This window comes from Gaeumannomyces tritici (assembly GCF_000145635.1).
Source record: "Gaeumannomyces tritici R3-111a-1 unplaced genomic scaffold supercont2.7, whole genome shotgun sequence".
Lineage (NCBI taxonomy): Eukaryota > Fungi > Ascomycota > Sordariomycetes > Magnaporthales > Magnaporthaceae > Gaeumannomyces > Gaeumannomyces tritici.
This window is the reverse complement of record NW_008804551.1, coordinates 1,773,356-1,789,205: the sequence shown is the minus strand read 5'-3', so window position 1 is coordinate 1,789,205 and position 15,850 is coordinate 1,773,356. Positions and strand designations below refer to the sequence as shown.

The 15,850-nt window shown below is 61.5% G+C and overlaps 7 protein-coding genes across 7 annotated transcripts in view; 4 read left to right on the top strand and 3 right to left on the bottom strand.

Moving 5' to 3' along the window:
* The window catches only part of GGTG_11899 (hypothetical protein), a gene marked incomplete at its 5' end in the record, with an annotated part of 3,818 nt that extends 495 nt beyond the window's left edge, over window positions 1–3,323 (top strand). The window contains one exon of the mRNA XM_009229790.1: window positions 9–3,323. Within this exon, the coding sequence (XP_009228054.1) occupies window positions 9–3,168 (3,160 nt within the window). The 3' untranslated portion in view covers window positions 3,169–3,323. The remainder of the gene's footprint in view (window positions 1–8) is intronic.
* On the bottom strand, window positions 3,162–6,169 carry GGTG_11898 (hypothetical protein). Its single transcript, XM_009229789.1, has one exon. The coding sequence runs from the start codon at window positions 6,118–6,120 to the stop codon at window positions 3,313–3,315; it is 2,808 nt and encodes a 935-aa protein (XP_009228053.1). The 5' UTR covers window positions 6,121–6,169; the 3' UTR covers window positions 3,162–3,312.
* A 141-nt stretch (window positions 6,170–6,310) lies between these two features.
* Window positions 6,311–7,480, bottom strand: GGTG_11897 (hypothetical protein). Its single transcript, XM_009229788.1, has 3 exons — window positions 7,304–7,480; window positions 6,797–7,227; window positions 6,311–6,631 (listed from the first exon to the last, which is right to left on the bottom strand). Exons 1-3 carry the CDS (start codon window positions 7,374–7,376, stop codon window positions 6,488–6,490), a joined length of 648 nt encoding a protein of 215 aa, XP_009228052.1. The 5' UTR covers window positions 7,377–7,480; the 3' UTR covers window positions 6,311–6,487.
* Window positions 7,481–7,732: 252 nt separating this feature from the next.
* Window positions 7,733–9,809, top strand: GGTG_11896 (deoxyribose-phosphate aldolase 2; the record flags this gene model as incomplete). Its single annotated transcript, XM_009229787.1, has 5 exons — window positions 7,733–7,762; window positions 7,858–7,997; window positions 8,077–8,430; window positions 8,488–8,979; window positions 9,368–9,809. The coding sequence occupies 5 exons, from the start codon at window positions 7,733–7,735 to the stop codon at window positions 9,807–9,809; spliced, it is 1,458 nt and encodes a 485-aa protein (XP_009228051.1).
* Window positions 9,810–10,180: 371 nt separating this feature from the next.
* GGTG_11895 (hypothetical protein) lies at window positions 10,181–11,764 on the top strand (the record flags this gene model as incomplete). Its single annotated transcript, XM_009229786.1, has 1 exon — window positions 10,181–11,764. One exon carries the CDS (start codon window positions 10,181–10,183, stop codon window positions 11,312–11,314), a length of 1,134 nt encoding a protein of 377 aa, XP_009228050.1. The 3' UTR covers window positions 11,315–11,764.
* Window positions 11,519–12,132, bottom strand: GGTG_11894 (hypothetical protein; the record flags this gene model as incomplete). Its single annotated transcript, XM_009229785.1, has 2 exons — window positions 11,519–11,611; window positions 11,857–12,132. 2 exons carry the CDS (start codon window positions 12,130–12,132, stop codon window positions 11,519–11,521), a joined length of 369 nt encoding a protein of 122 aa, XP_009228049.1.
* Window positions 12,133–12,762: 630 nt separating this feature from the next.
* GGTG_11893 (hypothetical protein) lies at window positions 12,763–13,941 on the top strand (the record flags this gene model as incomplete). The annotated part of the gene is made up of 4 exons (XM_009229784.1): window positions 12,763–12,996; window positions 13,083–13,126; window positions 13,198–13,572; window positions 13,692–13,941. The coding sequence occupies 4 exons, from the start codon at window positions 12,763–12,765 to the stop codon at window positions 13,939–13,941; spliced, it is 903 nt and encodes a 300-aa protein (XP_009228048.1).
* Window positions 13,942–15,850: the final 1,909 nt, after the last annotated feature.

Here is a 15,850-nt window from a genome sequence, read left to right as displayed (position 1 = left end):
GCGTACAGCGCGGCGGCCGGCGGCGGCGTGGGCGGTGCCGCGCCGTTGGCGTTTCAGGAGAAGCAGCAGCCTCAGCCTCAGCAACAGCAACAGTTCGCGCCGGGCGCGGCGGTGCAGGGGCGGCAGTCGCAGGTGTTTGCGACGACACCGCAGCAGCAACAGCAGCAGACATTTACGGTCAACGGGGTCACGTACATGGCCAACGGCGGGGCGCCGCAGGTGCAACAGGCTCCGATGATGCAAATGCACCACCCCGGGGTTGTGGGGGTTAACGGGGCTGGCGGGGGAGGGTATGTACAGCAGCAGCAGCAGCAGCAGCAGCCGGTGCAAGGCTTTGTTGCCGGCTCGCAAGTGGTGCCAGGCCAGATTCAGTTTGTGGACGGCCATCAGCAGCAGATGATGCTGCAGCAGTCATCTTTTGCACAGCAACAACAACAACAACAACAACAACAACAACAACAACCGCAACAGCAGTTCGTCATGTCCAACGGCTCCCTCGTGCAAATCGTGCAACCAGGCCAGCTGCCCGCCGGGGCCAGGGTCGTGTCCCCGGACCAGCTCCCGCCGGGGGCGGTGCCGCAGTTCAGCCCCCGGCTGGCCAGGGCAGCGACAGCGCCGACATCGCCCCCGCCGGCGCCGCTGACAGGAAAGGACCCGGCCGCCGGCGTGCTCGGGTTCCCTCCCCACTCGCCCTACACCCAGCCGGCCACGCCGGTGGCCAGGTCCATGGGGCCGTCGGCTCCGCAGCGGCAGCCCGCGCCCGCCGTTGCGATGCAGTCTCCCCAGGCTGTTGCTGCTGCTGCTGCTGCCACCGCCACTGCTGTTAGCCCACAGCCCCTGGCGATGATGCCGGCGGCGTCGCAGCAGATGCAGATGCAGGGGCTGGCGCAGCCGCAGGTGCTGATGAACCCGGCGCCGCAGTACCAAGAGCAGCAGGCCGTCTGGGTGCAGCAGGGGCAGCAGATGGTATTGATGCAGGTCCCGGCGTCCATGGGCGGTGGTGGCGGCCAGGTGCTGCTGCCCAACCAGCTGGGCCAGCCCCAGCAAGCAGCAGTCATGGCGGCGGCGCCGTCGTTTGCCGTCGACGCGAACGGAAACCTCGTCATGCTCGCGGCGCCGCCACCACTGCCACCACCGGGCGCCGCCGCGGCCCTAACGACGACGGCAGCGGGGCAGGGGCAGCAGCAGCAGCAGTTCTGGACCAAGGAGCGGGCCGAGAAGAGCAAGGCGACGGCCAAGAAGGCGCTCAAGCAGACCAAGAACGCGCTCGTAAAGACAAACGACTTTTTGGGAAAGGCCGTCGCGCCCATCATGCCGCTGCTCGCCGTCACGGACCCGGAAGTCGCGGCCGCCTGGCGCGCCAAGCAGCAGGTCGAGGCCGCCTGCAAGGCCGCCGCCGCCTCCGGGTCCGGCGCCGACAAGGCCGCCATCGGGCTCGCGGCCGCGCTGGGCACCGCCGCGCTGCTGGGCGGCGGCGGCGGCGGCGGTGACGGCGGGGATGCGGGGGTGTTGGACCTGGGCGGGCTGCTGTCGTTTGGTGGTGGCGATGGGGATGACGGTTCGGCTCTTGCGGCTTTCGGGCTGGGCGTAGCTGGTGGCGGCGTGGGAGACGGCGGCGGCCCGTTGGATAGCATGGGCCCGCTGCTGTCGGCGTTGATGACGGCGTCGGCGCAGGCCACGACGCTGGCGGCTGGCGGGGCGGCGCAGGCGCAGGACCAGCTGGCCGCGGCGCAGGCCGCGGACCCGGCGGACCCGGCGTCGCTGATGCTCCAGGCGCTGCTGCAGGCCCAGGTGGCCATGCAGGCGACTGCAGAAGCCCAGCCGGTAGCGGTGCCGGCGCCGGCGCCAGTACAACAGGGAATCGCAGGGCAGCCGCAGCCGACGATGGAGGGCCTGCTGCAGGCCTTTATGGAGCAGGCCGCCGAGCTCCAAAAGCTCCGGCAGCAGCTTCAGGAGCAGCAGCAGCAGCAGCTCCAGCAACAGCTCCAACAGCTTCAGGAGCAGCAGCTTCAACAACAGCTCCAGCAGCTTCAGCTCCAGCAGCAACAACAACTCCCTTCGAACCCTCCTGCACCGCAACCGCAACCAGCTCCCGCTCCAACACCCTCTCCCGCCCAGACAGCCCCACCCCAGCCAACCAACACACCAGCCACCGCCGCCCAACCCTCCTCCACCCTCCCACAAAACACCCCCCTCTGCACAGCAACCTGGACCGCCCGCGCCCTCCCAACCTACGGCATCGCCTCCGTCCTCCTCCCGCCAGGGCCCCTCACCGAAACAGACCGCCACATCCTCTCCACCCCTCTGCCCACCCTCGGCCCGCACGCCACGCTCGAGCTGGACCTGCTGCATACGCCCCGCCAGCGCCGCGACCGCCTCGCGCGCCTGGCGCGCCTCCTGCCCGGCGGCGCCTCCGCCGACCCCATCAGCCTCCCCGTCCTCCTGGCCCCGACGCCGCGCCCGGACCTGGCGCCCGCCGGCTCGCCGGCTGCCGAGTCTGTCGCTCTGGCCGTCGGCCTGCCCGCCGAGCAGGACGGCGGCGACCTGATGGCCACGTACAAGCTCCTCGTCACCTGCCCGCCGCGCAGCGGAGCCGCCTCCGCCTCCGCCTCCGCCGTCCTCATCAGCGCCTTTGCGCCGCGCGCCCGCCTCGCCGCCGCCGTCGCCGCCGTCGAGGCCGCGGCGCGGTCCCTGCGCTGGCTTCTCCCTCCTACAACAACAACTACCACCACCACCGCAGACATCGGCACGCGCCGCGACCGCACCGCCGAGCTGGCCGGCACGCGCTGGCAGCACTTTGACAGCTACGCGTCCCCGGGCGCCTACTCGGCCGGCAGCTTCCGCGAGACGCGCGACCTGTGCTTCTCCCCCGCGCCCGCGTGCGCCTTCTCCTTCGACCGGGCCTTCTCCGCGTCCGTGTCGACCTTTGACTCGTGCGGCAATGCCACGTCGGACCTGACGAGCCGCCACGACCCGGACCACACCACGGGCGAGTACCGGCTGTTTGCGTGTCGCGGGGTCAACGAGGACGGGGACGGGGACGGGGACGGGGAGGAGCAGCTGGTGCTGGCCGAGGACGGCAGCCTCGAGGTCAGGGTCTGGGCCGTCCAGAGGCTGGGGCCGGGCTTGATGGTGATTGGGGGCAAGAAGTATCTGAAACAGTCGTAAGGGAGGCCGGGAAGGGCCGAGGAGAGACGGGGGGGACGCTGGGGAGAACAAATTCATCCAACAGATGGCTTGTACGCACTTTTTTTTTTGTACAATAGTTGATCATGCCTTTTTAATGTACATCCATACATGAACCATGTACTCTTACATTCCGTCGTCAGGATCCTCGCCACCCCTCCTCCGGCCGTCTCTCCCCTTCCGGACCTTGAGCGTCGGGCCGTCTACCGAGTCCTCATCGTCGAGGTCGGCCTGGATCGACTCGACCAGCTCCTTCTTGGCCGCGTCCCTGCCGCCCCTGGTCCTGCGCTCGGCCGGCCGCCGCAGGTTGCGCGGGATGCGCTCCGAGGCGCCGGCGATGGCGCCCGACGACGCTAGATCCACGTCGATGACGCGCGGCTTGCGCTTGCCGCCGCCGTACTCGCCGCTCCCCGCGTCCTCGAGCGCCCGCCGCGCCCGAACCCCGCCGTCGCCCTTGCCCGGGCCGAGCGGGTTGGCCAAGTCCGTGAGCAGCTCGGCCCCCGGCCGCCCGAGCCGCGGCGTCCGCGCCTCGCGCTGCTTGGCGCCCAGCGCCCACAGGTCGCCCCACCGCACCTTGCGCGCGTCGTGGTAGGCCTGCTTGCCCAGGGACTTGGGCACCGTCCAGCGCTCGAGGGCTCCCGCGGGCGTGCACACGTCCATGGTGACGTGACCGCGGCCCTTGAGCGGCGGCCGGATGTTGCGCGGGAGCGACAGCATCGAGGGCCGCTGCGGCACACCGTCGCTGCCCACCTCGGCCTCGGCCTCCTCAGATTCACCGTAGCCCCGGTGCGCCCGGTCCGCCGCCGCCTTGCCCTGCCAGGGGCCCGCCGGGTCGCCCATGGCGTCGGCGGGGCCGCGGGGGTCCCGGTGGCCGCCGCGACGGAGGGCGAGATAGCTAAAGCTGACGTCCTCGTGATTGGCGTGGCTCTCGCCTAGGATGCGCTGGAAGAAGGGCGGGCGGATGAACCGCTGGCCAAAGTGGCAGAAGTCCTTGCGGCCGTGCGTGTACCCTGGGCGGGGGTACATGGGGCACTTGGTGTGGTTGGTGCAGGGGGCGATGATCATGCCGGGCTCCTTGATACGCCTGACGACTTTGGGCTTGTTGCCACTGCCATCGTTCTCGGGCTCCATTTGGTCCTCGGGGTTGTACTTTTCGCCAGGTGCGACGATGAACTCGTCGAGCATCCGTTGGCGTACATCGGCAACGGCTTCGAACCCACGGGGATGGCCCTTTTCCAGCACGACCAAAACGCCGCCATCGGGGTTCAGGTGAGCCCAGAGGTTGTCTATGAGCTCCTTTCTCCTGTATTGCTTCGCCTGCGCCATCAGCATGTGCGACACCACGATGACATCATACGTCTTCCTCTGCCTGGGCTCCGCCGGTGCGTCGAGCTGCCTCTCGACATTTTCAGCCGAGTGCAGGTAGTCGGGCAGCCGCGGGAGGAAGGTTGTGTTCTCAAACAGGGTCGAGACGCGGTGCCGGAGGAAGTTGCTGCCAACAAGCACAGTCCTCTTCCCCAGAGGAGCCTCGCTATCCGCCAGTGCTTCTCCCTCGGATTTCATTGCCTCCCACTCGGCCCGCACGACATGTTGCCACGCCAGCATGGACGCTCCAGCCGCGCCTGCGTCTAGGACACGCGGGCCCAAGCCGTCGTTCTTGCGCAGGAGATCCCTGAGCCACTCGGTGCCTAGCCTCTTCCGCACCTCGACTAGGATGCTAGTCGCCGTGGCGTAGACAGTCGGCAGGACCGTGGCGATGTACGCATCCGCCTCAATCTCGGACATGTGCCCTTGATTGGCCTGCAGCGAGATGCCGATCTGCTTCACGTCGAGCATGTTGTGTGGGATGCGGGCCGAGAAGGGCAGGCCCCTGCCGCCGAAAGCCGCCTCGGCACCCTCCTTGAGGTGGGTCGGGTCCGTCCTCTTTAGAAGCTCCGTGATGGGCTGTACAAAGTCCTGCTTGGGGATCTGGATGGTGGCCGGGCTGGTGCGGAATCGTCCCTCGACCGTGAGCTCATGGGCCTTGATGCCGTCGTCGAACTGTTCCCACTCCTCCACAATCTGGTCCCGGTACGCCAGCCTCTCCAGCTCCTCGTGGCTGAGCTCCGCGAAGTCAACCTCCCCCTCAGATCCAGTCGCCTGAGCTTCGGCCTCGATGATGCGCTGTCGTTCCTCCTCCTCTATCGCCTGCAGGCTCGCAGCCTCGAAGTCCGCCTTGAGCTTCAGCAGTGCATCATACTCGCGTTCGTTCTTTGCGATGACGTCCATATAATCCAGTCTAGGATCTGTCGGTAGATCATCTCTGATTGCCTCCGCGGCCAGAAGGTCGGCCCCCATTACCTCTACATCCGCATCGTCCTCCTCCAGCTCCAGTTGCTCATCCGAGATGAATATATCTTCTTCCTCCTGGTCAAGCTCTTCGTTTTCCTCTAGCGCCTCGGGATTTGTGGAGGGGTCGTAGTCGTACTCAACCTCCTCCAATGTCCCGTTCGGCGCTTCTCTGAGGAGGATTGGCCCGCTAGTTTCGTTTTTGAAGGGGATGCCGACATCCTGAGGAGTGGTCTCTCGTAGCGGGGCTCCAAACAGCCTCTCGTAGACCTTGTACTCCTCGGGCGAGAGGTAGTCCTTGGGAAGGGTGTCTCCAAAGAGGGCCTTGGCCTGGCGAACAATGGTCTCGATGTCCTTGGGGTCCTGGCTGGCATCGGGGGTGGCATCCCGCGCCGATGGCTTGGTCGTGGAGAAGGGTCGTTGTTGGGCCAGTTGTGGCGAGGGTTTGCGGCTTCTCGAGGCGTGGAACGATCGCAGTGGCGCGAACCCTGCGTGGGCTGGGGCTCTCCGCACAGCTGAGGGACCGACAAAACCATACTCGAACAGGTGCAGCAGGTCCTGCCTGCACCGGGAGCATGGGCCCCCAATCCTCCGTGCTGTCAGCATCTTGATTATCGCGGTGTAGCCTAGGCTTTTGTAAGAACCCGACAGCCTAGAGAGCTCGACACAAAAAAGTGAATGGTGATTTTCTGCGCCGCGCAATCGGGAGCTCTGTCGAACCAGAAGCGCCCCGCACAAGAATCAAATTGGAAAGCTTCCATTGGTCGAAGCTTGGCTGCAGGGGCCAAGCTTGCCACGTGCAGCATCACGCCTGGAACCACTATGTGCGTGGGTTAGGCCTTGGCATCGAACCGCGCAGCACCGGCCTGGAAGTCGCATTTGATGATACAGCTACAAAACTAACGCGCGCCAAGTACTACAATTAGACCCAAACGCCAAATGACAACGAAACCAGCCAACGCGCTCGCCCTCTTTAGTCACCACCCATGTCAGCGAGAGTGCGGAAGGCGGGCTTCGGAGCCCCCGGTCTCTGCCCCGCGCCCCCTGCGGGTCGTGCTGGTGCTGGAGGGTTCTTGATGTTGTACTTGGACGCCTCGGCCGATTTGTAAGGATCGAGCTATACCAATGTTAGCTTGCTTCTTCAGTCCGCATATGCAAACATGCATGAGAATCCTAACACGAGGCGGCCCTATCGGGACACCTTTGATCTGCTGTTCTTGGCCAAGAGGTACTTGAAGAGGGGTGGGCTGTCCCTGGTCCTTAGGATGGGCTGGCGACTTACCGAAAAGAGCGACACGAGGTACAGCCCCAAAAACACAATAATGTTGTTGATGAGGCTGTTGATATCCCAGTTCAGCGGCCTCTGCAGCTGCTGCGGCCGCGAGGCGCCCCCCGCCGACCCGCCACCCAGCCTCTGGCCACCGCTGCTAAAGACCGAGCCGCTACCGCTGCCGGGCCCGGCCAGCTTGACGGCCTTCTCCACAGCAGCGGTCAGGGCGGGCGGGTTCGCGCCGCGGATGGTGTCGATGACGGTGCCGTTGCGCAGGATCAGGAAGGTGGGCATGGCGCTGACAGAGTACTGTTGCGCGATCTCGCGCTGGCTGTCGACGTCGACCTTGCAAAAAGCAATCTTGTTCGGCTTGGAGAACTTGGTCGAGAGGGACTCGAACGTCGGCGCGATCATCTTGCAGGGGCCGCACCAGTCGGCGTAGACTGGAGGGGGTTGGTTTGTCAGCAGGCGTCCAGGTGGTGCTTTCTTTGCCGTCGCGTTGGCCGAGACAACACGTACAGTCGGTGATGACGACGCTCGAGGAGCCGAGCACCTGGCGCCACTGCGCCGTGGACTCGATATGGATCGTCATGTTGGGTGGTTGCGGGTATGTGTGCAATGCGCCGTTCGCGAAGGCAGACCTCGGTTGGTTGGAACTGGCCTCTCCGAGATGACGATATCCAGCGCGATTGATTGACTTGCCAGCGGATCCGTCGGCTGGGATAGGTGGCCTGTGCGGGCCCTGTCATCCTGGATAATCGGAAGGCGGTGAATATTTAGCCCATTCTGCCGGACTTTGCAGACCCCTCCCGCTTTTTTTTTTTGCGCTGGCATCTATTGCGCCCGGAAACACCCAAAGTCCATTGAACCTCGGCCTGGGTAGCAGAATTGCAGTTATCAGTCTTTTATACGTGTTTCTGAATTGGCCGCCATTGAGGAAATCTGAAAATGGCTCCTTTCGACGAGCATCGCAACAAGGTGTGTGATCTAGATCTTCTCCAAACCGGCGATCCTGGGTGCGCAACGAGCACCTTGTTGACCTGCGGAACTGACGTTTCTGACCTACTTTCTAGAAGCGCAAGCTCGGGCGATACGGCGATGGCGCTGATACGAGCGAGGAGATCAAGTCTTTTAAGCCTTCGACACGATTTACCCCCACTGTCCCCAGAGACTGGACAGTTTCCATCGCAGTTCCGAGCAGCATCATCACCGAGTGGGTTTCCCACCATGGACTGTCTTCACACACGGTCATCTTCCCCTGGATTCTCGGCTAACCGCGCTTGCGCGTCCAGAGCCTCTAGGGATGAGCAGCGCATTGGCGCCCCGTCGCGGATAGCGCGAGCCCTGGCCGTCTTTGGGATGGACGAGATCGTGGTCTTTGACGACAGCCCAACGGATTCGCGCCCGCCGGCTGTCGACACGGACGCCTACACCGGCGACGTCGACCCGTGCCACTACATATGGCACCTCCTGACCTATCTCGAATGCCCTCCTTTCATGCGCAAGACCCTCTTTCCTCTGCATCCGAATCTGAAGTTGCAGGGGTTGTTGCCCAACCTAGACATGCCCTCGCATCCACATAGGGACGAGTGGCTTCCGTATATGGAGGCCATGACGCTTCCGGGCAAGCCAGATGGCGGTAATGGGTAAGTGCTATCTTGGTCTGTGCCCATCTAGTCCGTTAACTGATGATCTCTGTGCAGAACACTTGTGGATATTGGGATGAGGAAACCCATCACCATATCCGAGTCAATACCACCAAAGACTCGCCTTACGCTCCACTTCCCGAACCAGTCCTACGAAGGTGCACAAGCTGTCGACCCGACCGCCCCACGGACAGATGCGGGCTACGCCTGGGGCTTCAACGTCCGCCGCTGCGCCTCTCTCTCGGACGTCCTAACCGAGTGCCCCTACGAGGGTGGCTACGACTTGAGCATCGGCACCTCGGAGCGCGGCGAGAACTCGGCTTCTGTCTTCCCGTACTCCAGCGCACCGCCGGACTTCAAGCACCTCCTGATTGTGTTTGGTGGGCCCCGCGGTCTTGAGTACGCCGCAATGAATGACCCGCAGCTGTCCGAGATTGGAATTGGGGCTGGTCGTGTCCGCGAGGTGTTTGATCACTGGATAAACGTCCTCCCGGACCAGGGCAGCAGGGCTATCAAGACTGACGAAGCCGTATATATTGCGCTTACTGAGTTGAGGAGATTGTGGTACCGTGTTTAAAGTGGAATGGCGTCGATTACCCAGTGCTTCATCATGCCAGGCAGCACTCGATATCCTGATCCTAGTACAAATCAACTGACAAGCGAGTACCCGGGCATCGAGTGTTTGTTGCATACGGGTATTTCTCGAGACTCCCAATAATTGGACAGTTTATATGCTGCACCGAAACCAGGCGAAGTCACACAGCCACGCAATCCGACGCCTGACTTCTCCTTCACTAGCGCACTGGTTTTGATTCCATGTGTTCGTCAATCGCCCACTTCACCACCTTCCTCGTGCTACCCAGGGATCAGCCTTGTCGGCCACCCGCGCGCGTGGGGTGGTGGCGACCAGAATCAAACAGCACAGATCACGACATAGATCACGCCGCCGGGACCAGCCGTTGGGTCGGGCGCACGGGCATCAGAGGGGACAATGGGATGGGTCCTGGCCCTTGGCACCTGGTGGGCTGTGTCGCCTGCAAGGCCAGCAGTCCCCGCAGAACATGCCCACAACGATACAGGGGGGTGAGCACCAAGGTGCCAAAGGTGGTGCCTGCCACATCGTCGAAGATCTTGGGCGGTGGTTTGGCGATTCGATCGAGAGATGCCTCGGGCCGACAAGCTCGAGGGCATCACGACGTTCTGCTTCTTCCTTGCTGTCAAGCCTGGTGCTGTTTTTGTGCCACCCGCCCACACCAATCACGTTCCTCGCCCAACCCCTGGCGCGGTGGTTCTGCTTACCACTTGGCAAGCTGGGCCTTGATCTCCTCCCAAGCAAATGCGCCGAGCCGGGTAGTGTCGCCCGTTTGGGGAAGGGCTGATTGGCGGGATTAGCGAATGGCGAGGAGGCATTTGTCTAGTTGCGGATCGCGAGGCGATGATCCCCTGTGCGTGTCCCAAATTAGGGCCACCTACCGCCGATGTTACACACCCGGCAGATGCCTAGATGCTTTTCCCTCTTTTTCCTTCTGTCCAATCCAATCCAGCTGCGGTCGTTTTTCCTCTCTCTTCTGTCCTTTCCCCCAAAGGATTGCGTCCCTGCAACAGAGCTTTCTCGCAAGCAGACGGATTTGTATCCTGCCCCTGGTTATTTGCTTCACCACGCCATCTGAGCCGTTTTGCGTCCTCCAAAGCCGGGGGGGAAGGACGCCACAGAACGTGTCAGCCGGGGGGAAATCGGCAACCCGTCAAAATGTCTGGGCCAGACCCTGTCGCCTTCTACAACGACTGGTTCTTCACAACCAACCAGACCGACTTCAACTGCCCCAACTCCCTGCCGTGCCCGCCGCCCAGCAAGGCCTGCGCGCGGGACCCGACCAACGGCGCGCGCTACTGCTGCGACGGCCAGCCCGACGCCAAGAGCAAGGTCGGGCGCGTGTGCTGGAGGGGCCCGACGACGTGCCGGGCCGACGGCAGCACCGTCGACTGCAGCAACAGCAAGCGCACCTGGTGCTGCCTGTCCGAGCTCGAGCGCTGCAGCCAGACGCCCGGCCAGGAGGCCGCCATCTGCTGGAGCACGCGCCACGACCCGCTCTACAACGTCAGCTACGACGACCTCGACCGCCTGCACGGCAGCCTGAGCTCCCGCCAGACCCAGGCCACCGTACTCTCCTTCGACCTCGTCTCCCTCATCAGCGCCACCGCCACCGCGCCCTTCGCGACCGCCTCGAGCGCGCCCTCGTCCACCCAGTCCGGATCCTCGTCCACCTCCTCCCCCGCTTCCAGCTCGTCCGGCAGCACCGCCACCCCGACCGACGGCTCCTCCTCCTCCTCCTCGCCCGCGCAGGGGACGCAGAACTCCTCGGCGGGCGGCGGCGGCGTCTCGGGCGGCGCCATCGCGGGCATCGTCGTCGGCGCCGTCGTGGCAGCCGCGCTGGTCGCCATCGCCGTCTTCTTCCTGCTGAAGCGGAGGAAGAACAAGGGCGGCGGCGCCGCGACGCCCGCGGAGCTCGGGGGCGGACCGTTGCCCGCCGGGGGCCCGCACGAAAAGGGCCCGCACCACTACCCCGGCGGGCAGGAGGCGGTCCCCGCGGCCGCGGTGGAGGCGGACAACTACTACAGCAAGAACGCGGGCTCGCCGCCGCCGCCGGGGTATCAGTACCCACAGCAGCAGCCACAGCAACAACAGTACCGGGAGCTCATCGGGGAGGGCCACCATGCGATGCGGTCCGAGCTGCCTGTCGAGGAGCCGCAGGAGCTTCCGGGGTCCTACGCCGGCCATCACCCCGGTAGCGGCGGCAGCGGCGCGCCGTACTCTCCCATAAGCTCGACGACGGCGGGATACCAGCCCAGTCCGTATTCCGAGACTAGCACGCCCATGAGGTGATGGACGGGGTGGGAGAGAAGGTGAATGGGGGGTCGAATGGACATTACAATCCCTCGTTTTTTAATCTTTACGCTTATTTCCTCGGATTCCTATAATTGTTGATCCTTGGTTCCTATATAAAATTTAACGTCTTGGCACCAGTCCTTTCATTTTGCCCCAATACTAGGTAAATAAACATCTAACCCCTTCAAAGGTATCCAAGGGCTATTGGAAAGGGGCAAGTTGAATGGAAAATGCGGGCGTGTTGTACACATGATCCAACCTAGAGACATCTGTATGTGGAGGAGCAGGCAATGCCTAGACATCCCTTTTAGTGCCGTCAGGTTCTCAATCGTTTATCGCGTTCGTATTACCCAATGAGAATAAAAAGAGGCACAAGAACAAGAACAGGGATAGGAATAAGAATAAAAGCAAGAAAAAGATGTAAACAAAAGGGCTAGGTGTTGCAAAAAAGTAAATCCCGATCCCAGCCTAAAGCCCCAGGCTAACCTCTCCGAGGCCGACCGGTGTTCGGTAGAGCTACCGAAGCGGGGAGAGCTTACTCCGTTCCTCGTAGCGGTTGCGGCCTCGGCCGCCGGGGGAGGTGGAAAGTCATCATCGCCGTCGCAGCTACTCCTTGGCGACGGCGGCGACGGCCGGCTCTCCCCCACAGCAGCGCATGCGTCGCCCCAAGGGCTGCAACTGGTGCCGGCCACTAGACGGGCCGCGGGCCGCGGGCCGTCCAGGTCGTTCTTAGTCCCCGGGTAGTCTCCGGATTCGCGGTGCTCCTGCAGCCGGTGCTGGGCCCATTTTTCCAGGTCGCGGCCGAAAGCATCCATGGACGACAGCGGATCTCCATACCTTTCAATGCCCGACCAAGACTGCGCGCCCTTTCTGCTTGACGGCCCATGGCCCTTTTCTTTCACCGCTCATTGTATGCAACAGCGGAGGAGCTGAGGATTCGGAAGACGACGATAGCGACGACGAGTATACCCACCCGGCTGCAATGCAGAAGGAGCGGCGCATTTACAATTTTGGACGCTGCCCGCCCAAGACAGCACTGCGGCCTGTCTAAGTAAACGCAACGGTCGGGCATGCCGACGCCGACGCCGACGCCGACCCCCGTCCGCAGCCGTGTTCCTGAAACAGGGCGCGACTGCAAGACAAAATGCAAAGCGGGATAATGGCGGGAACCAAAACGTGGAGTGCATGCAGCCCAGTACCACGGCTGCCGCTGTGCCGCCCCTTACCATTGCCGCCGTGCGTCTTTTGCGGGAAGGATAATAGGCAGAATAGGGGTAGCAGAGGACGCATTTAATGGGAGCTATAGCCGTCAGGGTTCTTGGCACTCAAGGTGTTTGTTTTCCCGCCCTACTTTTCATCCAGCAGAATACTCGGGCGGATACATTTCCTCAGGTTCCTCAGGTTCCTCTAATATCATAATTCGGATCCCAAGTGCAACGACGGCCATGTCGGCGACACCTTCCTTCTCCATCGCCGGCCTGCTGGCCATGCTGCTCTCGGGCCAGGCCCTCGCCCAGGACGCGGCCGCATGCACCCTCAACTTCGACGGGCGCGTGCCCCAGGCCGCGACCCCGGAGACCTTTGTTTCCAAACAGAGCCCCTTCAACCCCACTCACGTGCTTGGGCCCAACGTCACCTGGGCCGAGATCATCGAGTTCCCGGACATCCCGCAGTCGCGCGTAGGTGAAACTGATTGGGTTTGGCCCGTGTTGGCAGGGTGGACATGATTGCTGACCGCTGTACTTGTTTACCCGAAACGAAACAGTTCGACAAGGTTGTGAACAGCAAGACCGTCGCCCTTAGCATCTCGTAGGTTGGCCCCCAAACCAAACACAGCTGTCCCACCAGCCACCTCGTGCTCACCACCACCCTCCCCGCAGTGACAAGTCCGTCTTCCTCTCGGGCACCGAGGGCCTCGAGACGGCCCTCCGGCGCGCCGAGCTCCTGCTCAACAAGCGCGATGACACCGTCTCGGGCCACGTCACCTGGCACCTCTCGGTGCGCGCCGACCCGGCCCGCCCGCTCAACTACACCCACGAGTACCTGCTCGCCTTCCACGAGGCGCAGGACTTCCAGGCCGACTTCTGGAGCATCAAGACGGGCGCTGAGCTCGAGGCCCCCGTCGGCACGCCCCCGAGGAAGACGCTCCGCGTCGAGGGCTACAAGTGGGACGTGCCCGCCAAGCTCTTCTTTGAGACGCCCCTGACCGACGACACGTGGCACAACTTTGGTATCGATCTGAACTTTAACGACAAGTAAGTCGCATGATGCCTTCCCAAACACCGCATGCTTTCCCTACAGCGCCTCTTGGTCGCGACGCGCACACACAGTCCTAGCTGGAGGGTGGTCTAACATTGACTCCTCTCCGGGACAGCCTCATCTCGGTCCTCTACAGCACCGACGACGAGCCCCTCAAGGTCGTCGCCCCGCCAACCTTCAACAACATCTCGGGCGTTGCGCCCACAACCCTCGGCGAGACGCATTTTGGCCTGCAGAAGCGCCCCGTCGGTGCAAATCTCACTAGCTTCCTGTTTGAGGGATACCAGGACCCCGGCATCAACGAGGCCTTCTTCTTTGGCGGCATCTTCCAGGACCAGTCGGCCACAGGCTGTATCACCCTGTAAATAGTGCTTTCAGGTGGTTTTTTTTTTTTAACTTTCTTCCTCTCTTTCCATAGACGGGCAGTTAGCCACGTGTCGCATAGGTCACGAATATCTCATGCCAGATGCGAATGCCCAACGTCGGAGCTTACAACCATAGTCACGTGCATGTAACAGACAGACTGGCGGAAGGTCCGTCCTTGGCGGATTGCCAATGCTGCCAGCCTGCGCAAGAACGGTTCCCAGGAAGGTGCGCCAGGGACAGTTTGTTGGAAGGAGGCAGAATCGTCTCACCGTTCACATGCCGTTCCCAAAACCGCAGGCACCCTTTGGCGCCGCGCAGTTATCTCGAAGAGATGACTGTGGAAGTTACACACGATGAGCGGAGTCTTGCGTCATCACCCAAAGCGGGAGGTGCGGATCGGGCTTGCGGCAGGCTTCCACTTTGAATTGAAGCCGGTCGTCAGCAATGTGTGACAGGAAGCCCCAGGAGAGCGGGAGGCTGCGAGGTGCCTGCTCAACTTGACCCCCAAGGTCTTGGGAAGGCGGATCAGCGTACATGGAGGCATGGCGGGTCCCTAGTGCCAACCGGGTACCGAAAAGCCTCCGGCCTGGGCTACCTCGGTGGGCACATGCTCGTGTCCTCCTGCCGATTGAAAACTTTGCGCTGCATGGTAGGTAGCCTTGTGTTTCAGAAGCCATGTCTGCGTCCCAAGACACATTCTCGACGGGGCCCAGTAGAACATGGCTATCACCCAAGTTACCAGCGCTGTCAAAAGCAAAGGCGAGAAGGGTCCGATTGTTTAGTATGTAACTGTCACGGGCTACAGCGAGATGTTACATAGGAGCGGATGGATCTGCACCCTCCCCCTGCTGCTAGTTGGGAGTGCCTGGCGACTTCCATCATGGCGGCATTTCTGGATAGCGGGAATGCATCACGTCATGTGCGAGTAGAGTCTTTGACTCTTTCCGCCGGCGCAGAGAGTGCCTGCTCGAATTCAAGGGCTGTCCTGACTGACGAGCGCAGTGGCCTGTGATACTGGCTGGCGACTTCCGTCACAAAAAGGATGTAGAGTAGGCCGGTTAGGGGGGAGGAGGTCGCGTATGGCTAGCAGTAGCAGCACAGCGACGAGTGGAGCTCGCTGGTGGTAGAATCTCTTGGTCGTCTTCTCTCCTCCTCCTCCTTTCTTCCATGACCAGGCCAACATTCGCTGTGAGTACCCCCCAGTTTTGCCCTAGTCGACCAAGCCACTCCATCGCCATCGCTGTCTTTCTTTGTGTTTTAATTTATATATATTATTTAATTAATAAAAAATAATTATTTGCTTTTATGTAATTATTTTATTTTATATATATTAATATTTTAATATTAAATAATTTTAAAATAATAAATAAATAAAATTATTACTTAGTATTTATTTTAATTATAATTATTTTAAAATAATACAATATTATGATAAATATACATATATAAATAAAATTAAAACTGCGTTTTTATTAACTAAGTATACATATATATTTTTAATTTAAATATAAATATTTTAAATGTAATTGCTTTAAATGCTTAAGTGCTTGAGGTAAGTGCAAATGCGTCGGTTAAAATGGCACTTAAGGTTTGGCTCGTGGGACAGTGCACGGCCATGCTCGCACGTGTGCAAAGATTATTTTGTGGTAAATAGCTAGAGTCTGTGGCAATATAGCCGCCCCCTTAAGTTATACCGACATGATCAAACTACAGATTACGATACATATACCACGATCGCTCTTTCCCACACTCACACTCGCTTCCCCCCCTTGTAATCATAATGTTGTTCGCAGTTGTCTTGTTTTGCTGTGGGGTTTTTGCCGTCTTGGCGCTATTCGTCCCTCCCCCCAGGCCGCCGCCGCCGCCGCGATGCTCGCCGCCGCGGCCTTTGCCCGCGGCCGTCGCGCC

Coding starts and splice junctions, on each gene's coding strand:
- GGTG_11897 (XM_009229788.1), bottom strand. CDS start 7,376: ATGACGATCCATATCGAGTCCACGGCGCAGTGGCGCCAGGTGCTCGGC. Junction 7,228..7,303: donor GAGCGTCGTCATCACCGACT/GTACGTGTTGTC, acceptor AACCCCCTCCAG/TCTACGCCGACTGGTGCGGC. Junction 6,632..6,796: donor ACCTCGTGTCGCTCTTTTCG/GTAAGTCGCCAG, acceptor ACATTGGTATAG/CTCGATCCTTACAAATCGGC.
- GGTG_11898 (XM_009229789.1), bottom strand. CDS start 6,120: ATGCTGACAGCACGGAGGATTGGGGGCCCATGCTCCCGGTGCAGGCAG.